The sequence below is a fragment of the Ceratotherium simum genome, chromosome 31 (genome assembly GCF_057802395.1).
Source record: "Ceratotherium simum simum isolate JZ-2026a chromosome 31, ASM5780239v1, whole genome shotgun sequence".
NCBI classification, from domain to species: Eukaryota; Metazoa; Chordata; class Mammalia; order Perissodactyla; family Rhinocerotidae; genus Ceratotherium; species Ceratotherium simum.
Genome location: NC_141930.1, coordinates 1,321,313 through 1,343,949, shown reverse-complemented (window position 1 = coordinate 1,343,949; position 22,637 = coordinate 1,321,313). Strand labels below are relative to the sequence as shown.

The 22,637-nt window shown below is 35.6% G+C and overlaps 1 protein-coding gene across 1 annotated transcript in view; it reads right to left on the bottom strand.

The window, feature by feature from the left end:
* Positions 1-504: 504 nt before the first annotated feature.
* The window catches only part of MMP16 (matrix metallopeptidase 16), a 299,991-nt gene continuing 277,858 nt past the window's right edge, over positions 505-22,637 (bottom strand). The window contains exons 9-10 of the mRNA XM_004441129.3: positions 16,926-17,041; positions 505-10,220 (exon numbers count right to left, since the gene is read on the bottom strand). Of these exons, the coding sequence (XP_004441186.1) occupies positions 9,886-10,220; positions 16,926-17,041 (451 nt within the window). The 3' untranslated portion in view covers positions 505-9,885. The remainder of the gene's footprint in view (positions 10,221-16,925; positions 17,042-22,637) is intronic.

Here is a 22,637-nt window from a genome sequence, read left to right as displayed (position 1 = left end):
GCTATAGTCCTATCATTAAAAGAAAAAGAAGGGGACAGAAAAAGTCCTTAAATGGGATTCTGCCAAAGACTTTTGATAAAAATTAACTCCTTTGATTACATTTACCTAGATAGCCATGATGTATTGACTTTAAACAATAAATTATACTCAACTACCCAAAAAGAAATGTTTACTCTTGTCAAGTGGTGATGAAATCTCAACACATCCTATGTTCACGGGTAATGCTTCCTGCTCCTGTCCTGGGTCACAGTCGTATGCATCTAGTTAGTAGTTAAACAATTCTCCAGTCGATGTGGCCAGTTTAATATACTTGCTATTTCAGGCAAACACACAGGAGATCTTGGCCTAAAGTACTTAAAAGTTTTCATTTTCTCTTTCATATTGATTAGGAAGACATAGATAGTAAAGGCTACTGCTATAGATCACAGCCTAAACATTCATCATAAATGTATGTATATCATTCACTGAGTAAAACCACAATGTCTATGAACCATTTTTCTGTTCTCTTATTTATTGACAGTTGTTTTTTAATTACAACACAATGAATTGATGGTAAATACAGAAGATGCAATAGTATAAAAAGCCATTTAACCCTTCCCTAGGTTAAGACACTTACAGCAGACAAAAACTGCCCCACCCAAAATCCCCTCCTTGAATGGAAACAAAATAAATATAAATTAATAAATACAAAACAAATCACTGCACAGCCCTTAACTCTTTGATTGCCATGGCAGGAACCATGCGATGATTCTAGCTGTGACATCTGTGGTTAAAGGTTGCCGCAGCAGTCAGAGGGTTACAGCATTGTAAACATAAGTACTTTGTGGAAAAGTTCAGTCATGTTAATGGTCTACAGCGATGAGATTAATAGCATGACCCTTGACCTTTAATGACACAACATTATAAGGAGTTAGACAGTAGCTTGGTGAGCTGTTACATAGACTAGTCAACCGTTTGATTTAACAATGTGCTATGAGGCCTCGATTTACTAATAAAAGACAACTTGTGAATAATAAACACTGTTCAATGCATTGATCAATAAAATCAATGAAAAAATTAATTTAAGCACCACAAAATTTTGCCTGATTATATCTGACAGTCATAATACACTTTAGCACCATTTATTTAGCCTTATCTTTGCACACAAACAAGCTTTGTGTTTGTCAGTAGAAGCTATCTGAAAAAATATATATATATGTGCCAGATTTAAGATGGTATAAATGTATAGAATCCTGTGTGGGCAGAAAACCACTAATAATGTGCAAACCTTAAAACCTATTCAGCAAATAAATGTGTTCTTTATTTCTTTCCTTGCACACAGAAGACTACATATTATCAAAAACTTAATGCAATAGTGTTGAGTGTAATGTGAACAATTCAGACACTTAAAGTTAGATCTTAATACTCTCTCCATAACTGAAAATATCATAGGGAATTAACATAAAGGTAAAGTATTATCAGACAACCAAAAGATAATGGCTTACGTATTTAATTTCCTAAGTGTTTCCCTCTGCTTCACAGTTTAATGTTATTTAAATAAAATCTGCATGAATTTTATGCATTAAATTCTTTTAATTTCCCATAACCCAATATAGAAAGGAAAAACAGTTTTCATAAGAAGCTATAAAATGTGTACTGTTTACCCAAGAGACAACTTTCCTTTGCAGTTGCTTGCATCTCATTCTGACTCTGAAAGATAAATGTCTGTGCAATTTCTTTTAATATATATAGTATTTATTTGACAAACTAAATTTATGGGAGCTTTTCCCCTTAACCTATCTAGTAAATATATATATCTATATACACATATACATGTGTATAGATGTATATATTATATATACTATATATTTCCAAATCTACATTACCAGATAGCTTGTATGGATGGCATAAATTGCATTCATTATCATACTGATCCACTGTTAGAATCAAGATAATGCTAATACAGGTATACAAGTTTCAAAACATCTTGAAGATAGGTTACTACACTGATGGAGCAGGTGACTTTTTCAATGTCAATAATTGATTCTTTTAAAAAACCATCAATAGACTATGGACTAATTAGATTTTATGTTTTTGTTAAAAAATTAAGTTTATTAAAAGTTATATTAGCGCAAAATTGAACTAGTAAACTCCATTTATTTCCCTCCTATAATATAAAAACAAGATATATTTGTTTAAAATTATATACCTAAAAAAATCTTTCAAGACTTTTAAGCCTGAAGCAAATTTTTATGGGTGAGTCTCTAAAACCCCTGAAAATAGAGGTCTTCAAAAGAAATGCTGATGCAGTCAAAACCAACGCAGCACAAAGCTGCCACTATAACACCCCTCATTCTTTTATTCTCTCTCTTTTTAATATATATGTAATTTACACATACAGGGAAGTAGACCAAGGAATCAAAGTTTTAGGCATTCCTGTACTCGTACCTTAAACAGAACACTATATTATGGTATTTACTTTTCTGTAAAATTATTTAGATACATTCTCCAAAAGCAAACTTCCTAGCTGGCTTATCAACAGACAACAGCCTTCACCCTCAGCATTTTCCTTTTCCCAGGGGAACAGCTCTAAGAAAGTTCGAATCCAAAGCAAGAGACTGGGAGGTGTGTGAAATTTACTGGGACTTAGATTTGCATGAAACTTGTGAAGGAAAATACTGAGAAACAGAGACGCATTTTCCGGGCACCACATCTGATGCACGGCGCTGCTCAATTCTGGTTTTCACAAAGGGAAGGGAAAATCAAAGCTGTGAAGGAAAGGGACAAGGTGGAAATCGGAAGGAATGCAAACAAAGGCACAGACTGTGTAAGACAACTCAAAATAATATATCCCTCCCAACCATCTGTATTTTTGGGTGACACACAGAAAGCAAACAAATAATTTCAGAATTGGAGGAGCAGAAAAACCATGCATACAATCATCCTTGTTTGGAAATCATGTTTGTTTGGAAGTAACAAAATAACTAAGATTGTGAAATGTTGTATTCATGAACATATAAAGGAATAATGGATTCCACGACAGCTACAAAAGAATAAGTGACAAAAAGAATGAAAAACCCAATTTTACCCAGGCAATAGTGTATATTAAAGAGCTGTGAGAAGACAGGCAATAATGTGGCTTCCGTGATGTTATTTAACTGGTAGCAAAAACTATGACATTGATTTAAGGATTGAATCATTCATTCAAGAAAAGTATGTTTTACCTTCACAACTGGGTGGTCAATATATATAGAGGGAACACGTTCAAATTGGCATTACGTGAGAGCAAAGGAAACATGCATTCTAGCGACTTTTCACATAGCTCACACCAGGCTTTATTTGTCCGTATCTTGGCAAGACAGGCCAAGGTAGAAACACACATTCATGTAAGGGGTGGCGAGTACAGGTAGCACCACATCCCATCCTAGGAAGCAGCATCCTCCATGCAGTCACAGCTCACCAAAGCCTCACTGAACACGAGGCATGTATGAAAAAGCCTGTGCTAAAAGGATTAAGCCTGGGGTCCCGTCTAGCTACAGGCCAAGTGCTCAGAAATATCTTTATTTTGAGTGATATTTTTTCATGGAGAAAAACAAGTAGATAAAATACCCAAGAAACATCTTCGTAAGTCAAAAATTTAATCACTTTATTCATGTTCATCATTCTCTCCTTCTGGTTTTTCTATGCAAAATAAGGGTTAACGACATCTTGCTCTGAAGCTAAGTAACCTCACGTGATACAATTACCATATTTTCATATTTAGATTTAACTGATTTTCTTCTCCCTTCTTAAGGGCACAGAAATCTAGCTCTATAGCAGAGCACATGGCAAGGTCATGTGAATCAGCACAGCATCCTAGTTTATGATGTACGTGTCCTACAGCGTCCAGTGTTCCTTGAACGTAGGGACACATTGAGAGCAAACTTGAGTATTACTTCCAGTCCAATATTAGTATGAGAGAAATTCTAAGACACGTTGCTCTTTAAATTGAAAAGGCATAAAATCTTCAGAAATCTTCATAAATAAACATCATTCAGATGTAATGTTTTATAGATATTATGCACTGACCACGAGTTACTGGTTACGCCCTCATTTTCCTTAAAGAGCTTCCGTTACGCATCCATGTGAAGTGCAGTGTTACAGCACTCATGATCACACACCCTTACTTAGTATAAAGAATTACGTTGCTCTAAATAATGATGCACGTCGTGTCCAGCTATAAGCTCACAATTGTGTTTAAAAACTGAAAGCTGCTACTTCAGTATTCTACCAGAAAATTGACAGAAATTTTACAGTGTCACAACTGTTTTTCACTCATTTTCTGTGAATTCGTTAAATCAGTGTTCATTCTTAGGCTTTATATACTATTGACTTAAATTTCAAAGCAGACATGTATAAAATATTGAAAGAGATATTTGCAATTGGATGTTATTAATCTGACCTGAAATAATATCTCAGAATCATTTCAAAATTACACCAATGGAAACAAGTGAAAAATGATTTGACTGGTAGATAAAAGACAAAGGTTACAACTAGGTGAGACTAGAACACAAAGGCAACATTTTTGCTACTATGCCTAGTGTCTTGTGTTATACGATTATTGAGGTAAATTTCTATCCTAGGGAAATGGCTTTTCTCAGGAGATTATAACATATATTTCTTTCCAGTTGAGGTTACTGAACACCTAACTTTGACATTTTTAGCCCAGAAGGCAACGCTTGAGTATCAGATGTGTTTATGCAGGGGAGCATCTAACGACCACTGGCTAATTATATACATTGATATTTCACAGACTCATCACCAGTGTGAAGAGCTTGAGGCTGCATTTTTCTCTACTATTTTTATACTTGCTAAAGGAAAATTTCCAGTTGGATTAAGGAGTGCTATCATATGTTTTTATATTTTACAAAAGACTAATTTTTCTTCTTCCTCCATTTCCATTATATTTAATAAATATAATATTTAGCTTTCATATTTATGGTGTGGTGCTATGCCTAGTTGCTGCTTTCTTTATTACATAAAGTTCTAATTTTTAAAATATAACTGATAAAACTTTTCTGATGTAGCTATGGTTCCCTCCTAGGCAACGTGGAACCTATGTTGTAGATACATATGCTTTGGCAGTTATAATCTGTGGTCACAAGTGTCATAAAGGTGCATGGGATGCAATGAATGGTTAGATCATCTACTATTGACTTCAAATCTTTTGTGATATATACTGGCTGAGACTGTACTCACAGCTATTTGTAACAACTCATCTGAATTAAACGTTTTTGGTTTAGATGGCATGTTCTGTTTGACATCTGTGATAATTTGGAATGTGGTCTTGAGAGCATCAAAAATTAAATGAACTCTTTGCTATGTTTGCTGAAAAAGATTTCACCACCATCCATGAGGTTGTTTCAGTATATGTTACAATCTCACAGACTCAATACTATCAGTAAATCACCGCCTTTATTAGTTTCTGGAAATAATTCCAAAGCTTAAAAAAAAAAAAGATTCTTTTCATGATTCTTGTGTTAGCTCAGTCTATTTGATGATAACATCCATTCCTCTTCAGATAGCACACTGAGGTTAGTCAATATGGACACACTGGGTATTCTACTGTAAGATCCACAAAGTGTGGGCGTGTGTTTGTACCATACTAGAGATATCAGCATAATATGTATAACTTGAAAGTATTATATACTATCCCTAGGATCCAGTATATACACGTCATCCACGTATTGGAACTACCAGTGTACTTGGGCAATGTTCTCATCCACCACATTGCATTTTTTAAATCACCCACAGAAAGGGAATAAAAATAGGTAAACAGTATATGAAACAGACAAATTGTGTGTCAATAGAAAAAGATCACAAGCAATTTGACTAGTAAAAGTAACATTTGCTTATTTCAGTAAATCAGTCTCTATCCTTTATTACTCAGTAATTATTTTTTGTAAATTATTACTTAGTAATTTATTACATCTGATTCAGAAAAGCCTTGCCCTCTGATTTATAACAGAAGTTGTCTTTGCTACTATCATATAATGTTCTCCAATTTATCTATGGTACCTGTGCAATTGTAAAGAGCATCTGCAGTCACCTGTTCTGATCGCCATGTCAGCAGACACTCTCTTCTGAAACAAGTCAACAGTTAAACTCACAACCTCTGATGTGGATTTACTGCTTTATAGAGAATACAGAGCTGATTGGCTATTTTAATACTTCATTCAGTCCAGTTAATAATATATAGAACAATAATATGTGGCTAAAATTATAAATGATATAGTTAATTTATGTAAGGAACATTACCTGGTTTATATGATAGATTAAAGTAATGAGAAATAATGAAACAGAAGGAGAATTTTTTTGTGTGTGATTGCAAATGTGTTTTCATTTCAGTTTGGGAAACCCTAGGTCTGAACTCCATGCTATTGGTGATGGGATGATGAAAGATATTTGATAAGTTGTGTGTCTTTACTGATACTGAACTGCTACACCATGTTGTTGACCCATGGAGATTTATTCCACGTTGTTTTTGAATCACTATTCTTATGTATAGACCAATTAGTCACTGTCCCTTTCACTATTCCGTTAGGATTGAGATCTCCTTTCCAAACCCCAAGTGGAAGGGGACCAGTACTCACAAAGTGCCCAGTATACAATAAACAAATAGAGTCCTGGTGTCTGTGATAATGTTGTACTTAATGTTTTCTTATCTCTTGTAGTCTCACAGCCTGAAGATTTAAATGTCCTAGTAAAGAGAGAAGCCATACACGTGTTTTCTTATCACACAAACCTCATCTCATATTGAAGTAAATATGACCCAACAGTTATCTATGACATTTCCAGAATCCAAGCATAATGATAGCGTCCTTCTCTTCTTAATGCTATGATTATTTTCTAGCCCTTATATACTTATCATCTTAGGATGAATCCAGATCTTGTGACAAACGAGTAAAGAGGCAAAAGATTGCTTCTTCAGTTTCTTTCTCATTTTAGAGGAAAAAAAAATCAATTTTCAATGCAAGTTGATGAAATTCCTCAATGATTTACACATGTCCCAAAATGACATAGTTCCTCATTTCTATCTTTAGCAAAATATAATTTCCAGTCATTGTTTTTTCTTGACGTCAAGGTCCTAAAAGGATCAAACTCTCCCACAAGCAAACACTGTATAAATGAGCTTATGTATATAGTCCTCCATGCTCAGGAGAAGTGACTAACTCTATAATATCAGCATCACCTAGAATGGAAGCACTGAAGAAAAGCTACAGGGCTGACTCTGCTCCCCTCCCCTCGCTTTCACGGCCCTCACATACATCACCTCCGACATCTTGTCAAAAGACCGTCTGCATTGCATAATGTTTTGCTGTAAAGCCATTCCTCTTTTCTAACTGTTCTTTTTTCTTAGCCTTACATTATACATGTTCAGGTTGTAAGAAATAACAATCTGCAAGGCTTTGCAGCATGCCACCAATGATTACAAAATATTTTCCCCAACCAAGTCATAAACATGTAGTTTAACCAAAAGGCATTCTAATTTTCATGCTATGTTGAGTATAAATATAAATTCAAGGCAGCCAAACTATCCATTTCCAAATAAGAATGTATACCTACACTCATTAAAAATCATCTGGAAATGTGTATTATTAGCAAATGAGTAAGAAATTTTCACTAGTATAAAATTCCTGCTTTATATAAAAGCCACACTGGCCATTCAAGTATTTTGAGGTTTTTTTTTTTTCCATATAGTTTTATATTTGTACTAAAATGATGAATTTAGACTTGAAATTATATTAAAGGAAAATTAAAAGTCACTTCTACGTATAGGGCGTTTTTAGAGTGTGCATGTAAAGAGCAAAGTGTCCATCTGCAGATCTACCACCAACACTCTTTCCCTCTTCACTCTAAGGAAACAGCTCATGCTTACTGGGTTTTTAGAGAACAATTAACACTCCAATGGCGAAGCAACACCAGATTTCCTTCAGTTTGTGCCAGTTTGCAAGTTAAAGGTCAAAGGGCAAAGACACAGAAAGGACTGTTCAAGGAAATTTTTCACAGAAGACAATGTTTAAGTTGTTGTTAATGACAGTCAACAGATCAATAATCAAGTTCAAGGCAAGCTGTTCATTGTTTCAAAAGCTCATCCCCTCAAAAGCTGGCTTTCACACAAAGCCAATGTCTGACTCATGGGGTGCATTCGTTCTGACCGTCTCTAATAAGTTCACAGCCCAGTGGCTGTAAAGCCTTTCACTGCAAGAAGCAGCTCCTAAAAATCAATAAAGAGGTCTGTCAGTTGCTGACTTTTCTCTAGGAAAAAAATATTGATACAAACCTGCTCTGCAGGTCACATGAAAATGACAATACTGCTTTAGGACAAATTACACTCAACAATGAAATGCTTTGGTGGTCTCTTGGCTCTGTCAGTGATCAAATGGACGGCTAAATGCCAGAAGCCACTGGAACCCTTTGAGAACTATGATTGACATGCAATAGGTGATGAGCTGGAGGACAGTCATGCAATCTCAGAGTCCTTGTTTTCGTTCATTTTTTAAACGGCAATGCTAACTGCATACACCAAGGCAAACTGAATTTTCATGCAATGGATTTTAAAACAGAAATTCAATATGTCTAACAACAACAACAAAAGACTTAGGCTACTGTAATCAGTTGTTCAAATAAAATTTCACTCTTACAACGTACTTAATAAAATATCTTTTTATTTGCCAGAAAATTTTTTGGCAAGTAACATCATTTCTGTTTGTTATCAATGCGTTTACGTAGTACTGTGAATTACTTCAAAATTACATTGGGTTATAGGATATCTGTTTTAAAAACCTGAATTCTTGAACACGTGCCTGTTTTTACCATTGCCCAGTTCTGTAACTGACCACATAGCAAGACTGACAATCCTAAGACTCTGAAGGCTGATCTGATAGTTCTCAAAGGGTTACACCGATGTATTACTAGTGACACACACCCTTATAAAATAACTGTCACTGTAAACCACTTTAGAGACACACTGCTTCTTACTCTTTTTACAATGAATATTCCTGACAGACCCCTGGAAGGCCTGGGGCAATGGCCTTATACAACTTGGGGACATTATCACAATGATGTAGGAGTAAGGTGGCAAAAGGGGTTTAGAAACACTTCAAAACAATTAAAGGTCCTGTTTGACTATAGCTATGAATAGAAATGTGATGAGACGTTGAGGATATAGCTGAGAACAGCTGTATAAAATGAAAAATGGATGTATTTTTAAGGCTGTTACTATATTGCAGATATTTTGGCCCCTTGTTTGTTGGAAAATGTCTGTCCCAACAGTCTACAGTCCTGCCTGTGTATTCCAGATCTCCCACCTGACAAAAACGAAGCGTAGGAGACTCTCCGTAGCAGTCAGAGAGCTATCTTCTTTGGAGACAAAGCTGTTTTGGGTCTTCACACTTTCCTGAAAGTTCAATTGTGGGTTTTTTGTCTAACCATTTTTTTTCCTGTTTGCTTTAAAGCAAAAATTTATGGGTTTTCCGTTTTGCTTTTTTTCCCCCCTGAAATGGGCTCAGACTTCAGAGGGAAAATAACATTAGAAACCTTCAAGAAGACTCTTTTCTTCTTTTTTTTCCTCCTCTTTAGTTCAATCCTGAAACTTGACTGGGCATTGAGCGTGCAGAGGAAAGGCCTAGAACGGAATGACAAAGACAAAGGACTGGAGAACGGCAGATACTGTGCATCATGGAAGCTCCCCCACGAGTGTGTTTCCACTCATGTGCAGGACCAGCAGCCCTCTGGGTTTGGAAGGTCAGCCCTGGGTCAGGCTGCCACAGCCTGCTCCTAGCTAGGAAACAGCATAACAGCTCTTGTCTTGAATCTCAAGTTACCACAAACTCCTGGAAAAGAAAGAAAGAAAAAGACCCTACATCACACCCACTCTTGCATAGAGCGCTTACAGTACAGTATGTGGCGGGGTGTTCCTTTCCTCTTGAACTGGAACACAGTGTAAACCAGTACCAGGAGGCATAAGGCCAAGATGCAGGGAATGACAATAGCTATGGCTTTCACAGTGCTGGCTGTGTTGTCCAGTTTGATGACAATGTCTACATCGTCTGGCGGGCTGTGTCCTTCTTTATCTCTGTCTGTGGGTCCGTCACAGCCCATAAAATCCTTGAGGATGGATCGAGGATATCCAGGTTCTACCTTGAGTATCTGGTTGTTAAATTTCCAATACTCCTTTCCTTTGTAGAAATACGTAAAGCCTAGTGGGGAAACACACACAGAGGAACCACTTATTTGTGAAAGTGTATATGCACAGATGTTTAATTAAATAGGCTACTTAAAAGATGTATTTTAAGGCCTCTCAATTTTTGTAGAAAGAAAACACTGTTCTCAGCTCAGGTGTCTGTTGAGATGGATCTGGCTGCTGTGCTCCAGGAATGGTGCCCTCGGACACCCAAGAAGGGTCAGCCGAGAGAGAAACATCCTCTGTAGCGGACTGGTGAAGGACCTTACACACCCACTCCCATCTACACTGGAAAGAGGACTTTCTGCCCACTTAGAGGATTCCTGCTACAGAATTACACATTAATGTGATGACATCAAACTATATGGAAAGATGCTGAAACAGTGTCACCAACTGAAGCACCGTTTGCCCTCAGTCCGCTGGTGGGGACATCATATGGTACGTTGTAAGGAGGCTTCTGCATGAAACCCCTAGGGAAATTTCTAACTGCCTTAGTATTGAGGATAGTTGTGCTCCTCCTACACAATAGGTTTGCTCTTGTCATATGGACAAGAATGCGTAACAAATCATAAATCATGAAACTAGAGGTGTGTTCCTTTGTCTGCTAGGGATTTCAATAAGAAAATAGGTGTTTGTAGTATTTTGTGCACTAACCTCATTTCCGGCTCTAGGCCTTGCCCATCTTTTCTTCTCCTTCGTCCTCATTATTTAACTTTCTTATTTACTTAGTTTATGTTAAAATTATGTTAAATTTACCTAGCTATATTTTATAGAACTTCTAAAGCCATTATTAATCCTTTCAGAGTAAAGGATTAATAAGATAGAGTATAAATAAATATATAATTATCTATCTTTAATACTTCCAGCTAACATATATTTCACGGGGGAGGAGGCAGTGTTTGGAAGTCTTAAGTAACTAACGATACATTTATGTTTCAAAACATTACAGATACAGATAATAGACTTTGCAAGCTTGTAACAAACTACAAATACGTGTATTTTTCTTAGGACTATTCTCTATAATTTTTTGTTGTTTTTGTTGGGCGCATATCCAGATTTTTCTTTCTGTCCATAGCTGCTTCATGTCAAGTGTCTTTGTGACTACATTCCTTGGACTTAATTCTTGCTTTGAGATAACATTCATGAAACCAAGAAGAAATGTTTTAATATTAAAATTACTTAAAAACTATATTTTGGGAGCTATTTATTTTGAATAGTATGCTTACTTTAGAGTTAATAATCATTAATGAGGGTTTTCTTCTTCCTACATTGTTGAGTACTTACTATAAAGAAGCACTGTGTTAAAAACTTAGCAAATGACACCTTTTAATCCTCATAACCATTCTGTCGGTTAGAATTAATTACCCATAGGTTTCAGGCAAAGATATGAGGCTCAGAGATGACATAACAGGCCCAAGTCCTAGGGAAAGCAGGATTTAAATCCTGGTCTAGTTTTAGGACCTGAACACTTAATGATTTTCTGAGACTGTGTCCTTTAGAGATGTCCTGTCTTTTAACAAATACTCTGTGGTTAAACATCACAGGTTGTGACAGATATCACTCCTGAAATGAAAAAACCTCTGACACCTCTCAAAAAATTTCAGGTAGGATAGACCATCACTTCAGGGCACTTCATTCTGCAAATCATCCTGTTCAATGCCATAAAAAATCTGCTGTTGCTTTTAGTTTCAAAGGGCAGTTTTGCAATCAGAGCAACTTGCCAAGTGAAAACAGGTGTATGTAGATTCAAATTTTTCTGCAGGGAGCTGGTATTTGATCACACTAATGAAATCCAATGTAATTACTCAACAAGCTTGGATGAAGAAATGTTGAGGGCCTGCCAAGTAACAGTGCATTAGATGATCATGGTTGAGTAATGGCATTGATCTAGAATTAAACAGACCTTCGTAACAGGAACTTCTGATATTTATAACCTGGAAACCCACAGCTGGAAGTGTCCTCATCTTTAATTTTTAGTCAAAGCTAATTATTACGAAGCTACTGAGTATTCTCAAAAAGTGCAGAAGTTTCCATTTTCATCTTTATCATGTCTGCAGGCCAAATTTTATAGTAAAACACTCCATACACAGAAGTAGAATTGTAGTTTACTGAATACACTTGTTAGAGATAAGAAGTCTAAGAAGTAGGCGTTAGAGAATAAAAGTATTCGTAAAAAAATAGCCTGAAATCTTGGTAATAGAAATCTGTCAAACCTTGATCCCACAAAATACATCTCATTCAATAATTTTTTTTTTTTCCATTTATGAAATGTCAGTTGTAGAAATGTTTATGTACTCATTGTTTTTCCTTTTTAAGAGTAGCTTTGATGTTATAACTCGTAGATGTAATGCTCATTAAGAGTACTTCAGATGTATTCTAACCTGAATTATTATTTTTTGAGAAATTCTGATAAAGAAATCAAGGAGGCTATAATGTATTATTTGATGACTTTTTTTCTCTTGTATTTGACTAGGTTTTACTGGTGACTTTTTTACTGCTTAATCCTAAAATGTAATGAGACATTGTCCACCATAAATGTCTTGTTATAACTTAGTAGATGTTCCTGGATGGCAGTGCTTATGTGTTCTTTCTGTTTTCCACCCTTATATGTTTATTAATAAGAAGGTAATTAGTGTTTCATAAATGTGAATGAATAAACTGAATCTTGTGGAAATATTTGTTTGAATCACACCTGTAGATTTTAACAGAGTAAGAGCTGGGGTGGAGAATTAATACACCAAATCAACAGAATTAAGGGTCAAAACTACTTTAACAGGCTAAGAGTGGGGTGTAATAAAATAAAAATGGAACAGTGTTAAAAGTAGAATCTTGTATTAACCTTAAAATTGTATTTTCTTAGGAGAGAATATAGAATTCCCAGGGGGTAGGGCTTCACAGCAATTAATGTAGAAACAATCTGAAGGAGGGTGGATACAATGACTCTTTACTGCAATTTTAGTGCATGTTAAAAACTCATGTCATTGCTTAAAACACTGTTGAATAGTGAATGTTAAGAAGAAATCATTCTGCTATATTCTGCATGAGTCAAATATCATCTGGATTACTGTAGTTATTTCCGGGGGATAAAAGTAAAGAGGAAACTAAGAAAATTGTTAAATTAAGATGGTTACAGGTGAAAACCAAGAGGATGATGGCTCAGGAAGCTACATTCTGAGAAAGCCTGGGTTTGTCTAGTATGACAAAATGAAAAATTTAGCCTGACATGACAGATTGTCAATTACTTCAATGATATAATGTAGAAAAAGATGTTTTAACTTTTCCTCTTTGGAGACAGTGTATCAGAGCACATTCAGTGAGGCTAGAATGTTCTAGTTTTAAACCTTATGATCGTTTTACTTAAACTAGCTGATATTGGTTTCCTCATTTATAAATAATAATAAATGAGGTAAAGAGGTATTTGTGTTGGACGATTAAATTGTTAATTCAATAAAATTAAATTGGACTGATTCACGGTAGGCACTCAATAAATGGAACAGTATTCATATTTCATTGGCCAAGGTGGCAGAATTAATACCAATAGGTATGATAGGAAGACATATTCCACCTCGATATGAAAAACATCCGTCAAAAGTCTATAGCAGAATTTTAAGCTGGTAGACTTGTTTGTTTTTGAAAATTACCATTAGGAGAGGATTCCAAGGAAGAAATTCCTACATTGGTGGAAGACTGGACTAGAGAAAACATTGCAATGCTCTATCATCTCTGATTTATGACTACCAAATATCATATGCAGGGATTTATCCTTATAGGGAGTTACTTTGAGTCTAAATATATATATAAACATTTGTTTACTTAATAGTTTGATCTTGCTTTCTTTCATAACAAATACAAGGGAAGAAATTGTGTAAAATTTGAGTTTAAGGTAAGAAGCCACAGGCATGAGATTTGAGTACAGAATAAAAAGTGGAGAATTTGCTGTTGGACTATTTAGATCAAGACCTTCTGGACTGGTTGATATTGCTACTCTACAGAACAAGGGTTTCAGACAAATAGGAGATCTCCTCCACTTCAGGGAATGAATTTTTAGAGAATGAAAGGGATAAAATTAATTTCAAAAACCGATATTTATTGAATGGTTACTATGTGACTGCCTGTGAAGAGTTTACACTGGGGGGGATAATGGGCATATAAGTCAATTGTAATATGAGATTTTGAGTGCAAGGGCTAGGGTCCCAAAAAAGGATATTCAAGGAGGATTTCCTGAAAGATGAAAAGTGAGCTCAATGTTGAAGGATATCAAAGATGGGCTGGACCAGGTAAGGTTCAGAAGACATGGATTTGTTGAAATTTCACCTGTAGTCTTTTGTCATTGTAAGCATTGATTTTCCCAACATGCTTGGTTTCTTTGCCAGTATTTTACAGAGTTTTTCTTTGTTACATGAAAAGAAAACATTAAATTCTGAATATAAGGAAACCATTTTTCTCCTTATGGAATTTACCCTTGAGCTGGGAATATAGTGGGAAATGCTCATGGAACTAGGATCTTGGCATTCTCAGTCTTATTTTGTACAACATATAAAATTGAGTAAATATGAACTTTCATAGAGGTGGAAATTGATAGTATTTTATTAATTACATTATTATAACATAAAAATACAATATTCTAATTTAAAAAATTTTAACGTGTTGCTTCATAGTTGTTTAGAAACATTTTATAAAAGAGTTACGCAGTTCAGAATATATTCTTCAGCATGATTTCACTGATTTATACTGAATGAGTATTATTAAATTTTCAGATGGACAAGGATATGAAAAATCATGGGGTAAGGGGCAGCAAGATTTTTTTATCTTCATATAATTATGATTTATTTTCAGAGAAACCACACCAAATCTCAGATATTAGTAGCCTTGTAAAAAGAAACAGGGAAAATGAAAAGAGTTCATATGCTAAGGAATTAAGATTATGTGTACTTTTCCAATCTCTTGAAACAATTATTACTTATTTGAAGTTATTTTTGTTATAAAAGTTATGCTCATTTTAGAAAATTAATAAAATAAAGACAAGAAATGAAAAACTACTTTCAAACTTGCTAGAGTTAATCACTAGTAAGACCTTGGCTTAATTTTCTTTGTATATATTTTTGGATAGTGTGTGATAACTTTTACTGAAGGCAGTCTAGACTTCATAAATGTTAGCTAGGGTTGATTTCATATGGGCTATAATAACCCCCTTTAGTCTAACCTCAAGAAATCACCTCTCCCCCCAGCCCGAGTTTCTTCCTTGGTAACAGCTATAATCCTTAGGGGAGACCTCAGTTTTCCGCCTTCCATGTTATTATCTTTCACTCTTTTTTTCATTTCTTTGTTCTTTTCGTCTGCATCTTCATAGTTTCTCAAGTTTTGGGCCACATTATTGATCTGATTTTACTGCCTTTATGTGACTGCATTATGACTTCCTTCTTTTTCTTCTCGATTTCCTTTTTATCTCAGACAGATATGTTTCATCTCAATCTCTCCTCTCCTCTGGATTTTTGCTTTTGTCACAAACAGGCTATCTCTTAAGTCGGTCCTTTAATTCTCTGAACCAATAGAATACACAAATGACTATAATTCTCAGCCAGTGCTATGAGCAGGGTTCTTTTTGACTGAGCCTCTGCCTACAGTGTTTCACGTGTGGGACATTACCACACAGAATGCAGTCCATCATTACATACAGCAATAGTCACAACACAGTTTGCGTACTTTGACTTTTCTGATTGGTATTTGTTCATCCTGGTCTCAGTCCCTCCAAGTTTACCCACAGTGTAAGGTTTTCTGAAACTCTGGTGATATGCTAATAGTCATAGTTTTCAGTGGTGGTGTTGATTTTTCATCTTCCTTGTTTCTTCATTAAACATTTTTGCTCTTTCCTCTCCTTAGATGTGTTTAATTTTGTGCTTGTAAGTGATTGTTGCATATATGTTATAGCCTTTTCATGCTATTGGGTACCCACATAATGTGTCATTTTCTTCTGGTTCCTATTATAAATCATTTGATGGGGTATGTTTTTCTCTCTGTATTTCAGAATTATGTCTCTTTCCTTTCCTTTGTTCTGGAATATTGTGTATAAATTTTATTTCGAATTATTATTATTATGGTTTATTCCTATTTACTAATCCCTGATAGGGGACTATGGATTTTCCTTCGCTTGGCAAACTTTCCACTTAGGATCTGGTGAATCTCAAATCTTGAGATGGAGAGCAAGGAGCAGAGGCAGCTCTCTGATCTGTTTCTTGTTATTAAGCAATCGTATATCTACTCTAGCCTGACGTACTGACTAGGATCCTCCTTGTTCCCTGACACTCTAAGCCAAAAGCATACATGAAAAATTATCATCCTCAACACACACTATTACCAGGCGTCTCTCTGCCTCAGTCTGCACTTACAACGTATCTTCTTTGTGATCAGCTTCTATCCCATATATGTTTGTTATTATTATCTTTACAGGAATTTTAGTAGAAAAATAGGTGAGGTTACGTCAAAGGTATCCACACCCTCCATTTCAAAAAATGCCCTTCGTTTTTTTTTTATAAACTAAGTTGAGGTTAAAAAACATCTGAAGCATAATATTAAACATAAATCTAGGAAGGAAAGTTTATATAAATACAATACAATATAGCCCTCGTATGGCACTTTCTAATGATTTAATGCAGTAAAAAAGTAGACTGCATTACTGAAATATTAATCAACTCATGAAATACATAATGCACATGTTGCATACCATTTTCTTTGTGCACAAAGGCTCCCTGAGGAGATTCAGGGATTCCTTTCCAGACTGTGATGGGTTTGGGATAGCCAGGATCCATGGTTTTCATTTCTTCACTATATCTCCAATACCTAAAAAGGACAACAAAACAAAACAAAACAACAACACATGCATAGGGAAGGAAATTATGTATACACACAGTACTAGCTAACATTCATTAAATCCTTGCTGCATGCTACCTGTGTACCTGTTACTGATTTACAGAACTGATTTAAACCACTGGAAGGACAGTGGACACAAAGCATTTATTCTGTTTCCTTTCCTGAATAAGTTAAAAATGGGTATGTTATTGTATATTAGTCAGTCTGCTAAAATTAATAAAAAAATGCTAGCTAAGTATATTATGCTAGCTAAGCATATTTATAATTCAAAAAGTTATTACCAAACTATGTATAAACCAGAGGTTTTCATGATTTTTGTTATTCCTACTTAGGCAGCAGAACACTTCCTTTGAAATATCTTAAGCAGAATCTTAATTCATTTATTCATTCAACAAATATTTATTGAATACCTACTACATTCACGGCATTATCGTAGGTGCTAGAGATACAACCTTAAACAAAACAGATGTGTCTCAGCTCTCATCAGTCTTACACTTTAGATATATGTAGCAGTTATAGGTAAAAAATCAATTTCTCAATAAGTACATACTATGATAGGGGGTGGTAAGATCTATTAAGAAAACAAAGCAGACAAAGTTATCCAGAAATACGGGTCAGCGACATTAAATGAGTGGACAGAGAGGCCCTCTCTGATAAGCTGACACTTGAGCAGAGACCAGAAGGAAGTAAGGAGCAACACATGTAGTTTTTCGGGGAAGAAAATTCCAGGCAGACTAACTGGGTACTGGAAGTTCCTGCGGCAGCTGCTTAGCATACTCGAGTGCCCCAGTGAGGCCAGGGAGCCTGGAATTGAGTCAGCAAGGGGAGACAAGGCCAGAGTGAGAACCAGCATCTAAGGTTAGACAGATCTTTCCACTACAGCAAAGCCTTTGGTCTTCCTCTAACAGAGATGTGAAGCCAACGCAGAGTTTGAGCAGAAGAGCTTCAAGATATGGCTTAGTTTTTTAAAAGAACACGTTGCTGCTGTGAGTCAAACAGATGAAAGGAGGTAAAGTAGAAGCAGGATACCAGTTAGGATGTCACTGCGACAATCCTTGTGCTAGAACGTAAACTGTAGAGTTGATGATAATTCAAGGGATTGGAATATTATTTTGAAGAAAAAGCCCAAAGGGGTCACTAATGGATTGAATGCAGGATGTGAGAGAATGAAGTTGAACCTAACTCAGGAATTTGGGGCCTGAACATCTGGAAGAATAATGTTGGTATTCAGTAAAATAAGGAAGCGGGGAAGGTAAGTTGGGGTGGCGTGAGGATCTGTAGTCTGGTTTTAGGTATGTCAAAGTGGAGTTGTTGATGAGGCAACTGGGTACACGAGTATAGACTTCAGGGCAAGTCTGGGCTGTAGTCCTCGGTGTCGAGACAGAAAAACAGGCAAAAGTGAAGCTTGCCAAGAGTCACAACTCTCAGACTCCCATCCTTTCACAGGGTGGCCCTTGGGCCACTTCCACAGAACCACTAGCGTCCAAGGACCAATCGGTGAACATCTGCACTTTAGATCACTCATTATTGTCTATATGTTCTAAGAGTCAAACAAATTTATGTCTTGAATGTTCAAAAAGATTGACAAAACTGGGGTGAAACCGTTGGGAATTCATAGTGATAGTGCCTATTTTAGGTCAGGCATAATGCTCTATGCACTATGTTATTTAATCACAAGAAACCCATGAGATAGTCATCATTGTCCTAATTTGAGAAAGGAGAATTCTTGGAGGACACTGAAGGATAGGCAGATTTATACCCAGTTCTGTCTAATTTCAGAAGTCTATGCACACCAAATATGTTTCCCAAATTTATTTGACAAACTTTTTTTTTTTCACTAAACATCTCTTACCATCTGCTAAACCTACTGTTTCACCAACACAGATTTGAGAAGTAACACACTTCGGGCATTATCTTGGAATTAGACACTTTGGCTGAAATCAGGAAAAAAAGGTATTTTCCCATCTCTTCTGGATATTTTCCTGTTCCAGGTCTATAGAGGATCCTTTATCTATAGAGCAAACCTCATGCAAAATCTGGAATTTTCTGTGAACTCACAGAAACATGTGGAATATGATACTCCCGCCATCTTTAGTGTTTACATGGAAAGCAGAAAGAGATTATTTCAAGAAGTATCCCAATAAGTAAGCCAGAAGGGATATTTTATCCAGAAAGGGAAACAGACTGTAACAGGTATTTGTCACAGATTCTTATCACATAAAAGGTGAGAACAGATCTTAAGGAGAGATCAGGAAAAGCTTTGCAGAGAAGCACTGAGCTGAAATAATGGTGACTGGGCCTCTCTCTTTCTGAAGATGAGTAGGCAGAATCATTAGTGTATTGTTCTACCAATTCTGAAGTACATTTTCTTTCAGACTTTGTTCATGGAAACATCTGCTTTTAAATTAGTTTTGAATACTGCTTTCTCACACAACATTCTGTGATGAATATAGAATGGTTAATGGGGTCAAGATTGCACTCAAAATCTCAAGATCTCTTTTCTTAAGTAAATAGTTCAATGGGATTTAATTGATTATTTTACAATAGTATTATATGTCAACTGGTTGACCCTGAAGAAAACCTCTCACAGAGAATCTGTCAAATCCCTTATTTCATGGATTCTAAGAAACATTTTTTTCACATTTTACATCTCTAAAAATCGAGATGCTCCTTACAATCAGTATTGTGCCAAAGTTTACTGGGCAGGGTTTTTCCCTCAATGATAGATTAAATAATGATATATCTTACAACAAATGGCATTTTTAGGCAACATAAACCATAACTTAAAGTGAGTTTTTAAATTTTGCTAACCTAGAAGTCTGGAATAATTTAAAATCCTAGGGACAATGGAATCATACCCTGTATGTGATTTAAGAAAGATTACAACATTCTTAGAAACCAGGTTTGTTCCCCAAGAAGCAGTTATAACAATATTCATGTAACAATACCTATACTTTATGCAGTGTTTTGTAGCTATAAAGGAAATTTATAAACATACATTATTTTATTTTATTTCACTATAATCCCTCAATGATCTTTTCTATTGCATATTATAACGTACTCTATGATGATGTCTTAACCATAGATTTAGTATATGGTCAGTCAATTCAGTCAATGACCAAGCATTGGGCATCGTATTATTCAAAAATAATGACTTAGTCACATTTGCTTTTTTTGAATGCTGCAAAGTTGAAACTCAAACCAACGGTCCTGGATTCACAGTTGAGTATTGTTTTCTACCATGTTACTGCTGGTGATTTCCCAGACACAGCATTCTTATATTAATTCTCCCGTCACTAATACTCTCTCAGTGCTCTCACTCAAATTCTTAATGTTCACTGTGTGAGTATAATTTTCCTTCCTCCCTTGTTCTATTTGCTCATAGATCCATTTACCCACCACTATTTTGAGTACCTATATTATATGTCAGGCACATAAGATTCATTGACATCACATTTCAGGAAAATAATAATGGAATGTGAATTTTATTATACTCTCTTGTAGGAACATAATCCTAGTATGAATTTGTCGTAATAAAAGCATTTTTTCCTCTCTCTGCTAGCAGCTAATGCAAAACCACAATTTGGAATCATTTCATAATCTTTGAGAAATTGAACATAGGCTTGGACCCTTGGGTTATGTGCTGTCTGTAAGCTTTGATATATATACAATAAACTTGAATGTGATTAGAATCAACTAACTATATACAGAGCTGCACAATAAGAGGTGCTGTGGCTAATTTATAAATACGGGTTTGCATTTTAATTTCCATCATAATGGAACATATTTCAACATGAACAAAATACTTATCCCACTGATTCCTCCCCCCCCACTGATTTTTTTCTCCCTGAAAAATAAGCTTATGGGTCACTGAGAAGTATATTAACATATTCAGATGGAATATTGTATAAATAAACCATTTGGGGGTTTTTATCTTTAGATATTATAATGAAAAAATTTTTGGAATTTTGTGCAGGAAGATCAGCAAATGATAAAGGCTATTACAAATTAAACAGTTTTTTCTTCTGATATATCAGTGATCTCTACTGTAGAATTATGACTTTAAATTGCTGATTCTTTGAGAGAAGCATTGTGAATCAATGCTTCAAAATAAATTATGATTTGAAATGAGATTGATTCATCATTTTTTAGACTTGATCATGAGTCACATCCATAAGAGACAGAAGTTGTCCATCTAATAGTATACAATGTTTTCTTTTTTTTTTTTCACATTTTATTTTATTTTTTTTCCCCCCAAAGCCCCAGTAGATAGTTGTATGTCATAGTTGCACATCCTTCTAGGTGCTGTATGTGGGACACGGCCTCAGCATGGCTGGAGATGCAGTCCGTCGGTGAGCGCCTGGGATCTGAACCCGGGCCGCCAGCAGCTGAGCGCGCACACTTAACCACTAAGCCACGGGGCCGGCCCTACAATGTTTTCTTAAATTCCTTCTGTGCAAAGAAAAAAATGGTATAGAAAATTCTGGAATGACATGCTATAATAGGATGTTGATGGATACTGAACTCAAACTGAACAAAAATTGGTTCCAAGGGTTACTTCACATGCCCCAGCCATTTCTTCATCCTACTTGGTCTCATTTCTATTCTCCAGAGTCAAGAGTACCTGCTTCCAGTAAGTGACTGAAAAACACAGGGCCACTTTTTTATTCATACCCAAATAATCCTACAAAATCTCACTCTTCAGAAACATTATTTAAAATGCAACAGAAAGGAAAATATCAACTTATACTCTGTTGGATAATGTAAAAAACACATACATTAGGTAATTACTTCATAAACACACAATTTAAGCTGGAGGAAATAAATGTAGCTTTCTGTCTGACTGTTAGTGATAATAATAATAATAAAATAAACCAAAGTAGATCTAAATTTTATCTTTTTTCTTTGAAAGTATCTTATAATCCTCAATGGTTAAGCTTGAAATCAAGTATGGCAACAGAGTCTTGGACATATTTGTGAGAAGATGCTGAGAAGTGATTTAGTAACATAGCATTTTAGAGCTAAATGCTATGAGGATCAAAATGTATCCAAGTATCAAATTATAGTGTATTAAGAAAAGGGCAAGTAGGAATCTGAGGGACTGAGTTCCGTGCTGTATGTTAAATAGTGAAACTGGAAATTTTAATCTGAATTTACAAATCTGGTAAAGAACCATCATTTCATCTACTCTTCTTTAGCTATCTCTAAATTTAGGAGATTTCACGCGGGCCCCTGTTTTAACGTAATTTATATGTCTCAAATCTGTGTCTCCAACCCACTTTTCCACTAAGACGTGAACTCAATTATCCAACGACCTACTTGACTTCTCCAACTGGTGTGTAAACAGGCATCTCAATGTGATATGGACATTTTAATCTCTTAATCCCTTTCCCCCAATAACCCCCCCCCCATCTGCTCTGTCTCCAGAAATGGCACCATCTACTCAATTATTTAGGTGAAAAACCGAGAAGTTGTCTTTGATTTGCTTTTTTCTCACCCCTAAAATCCAAGCGTTAAGAAAAACTTGTTACAGGGGCCAGCCCCGTGGCTTAGCGGTTAAGTGCAC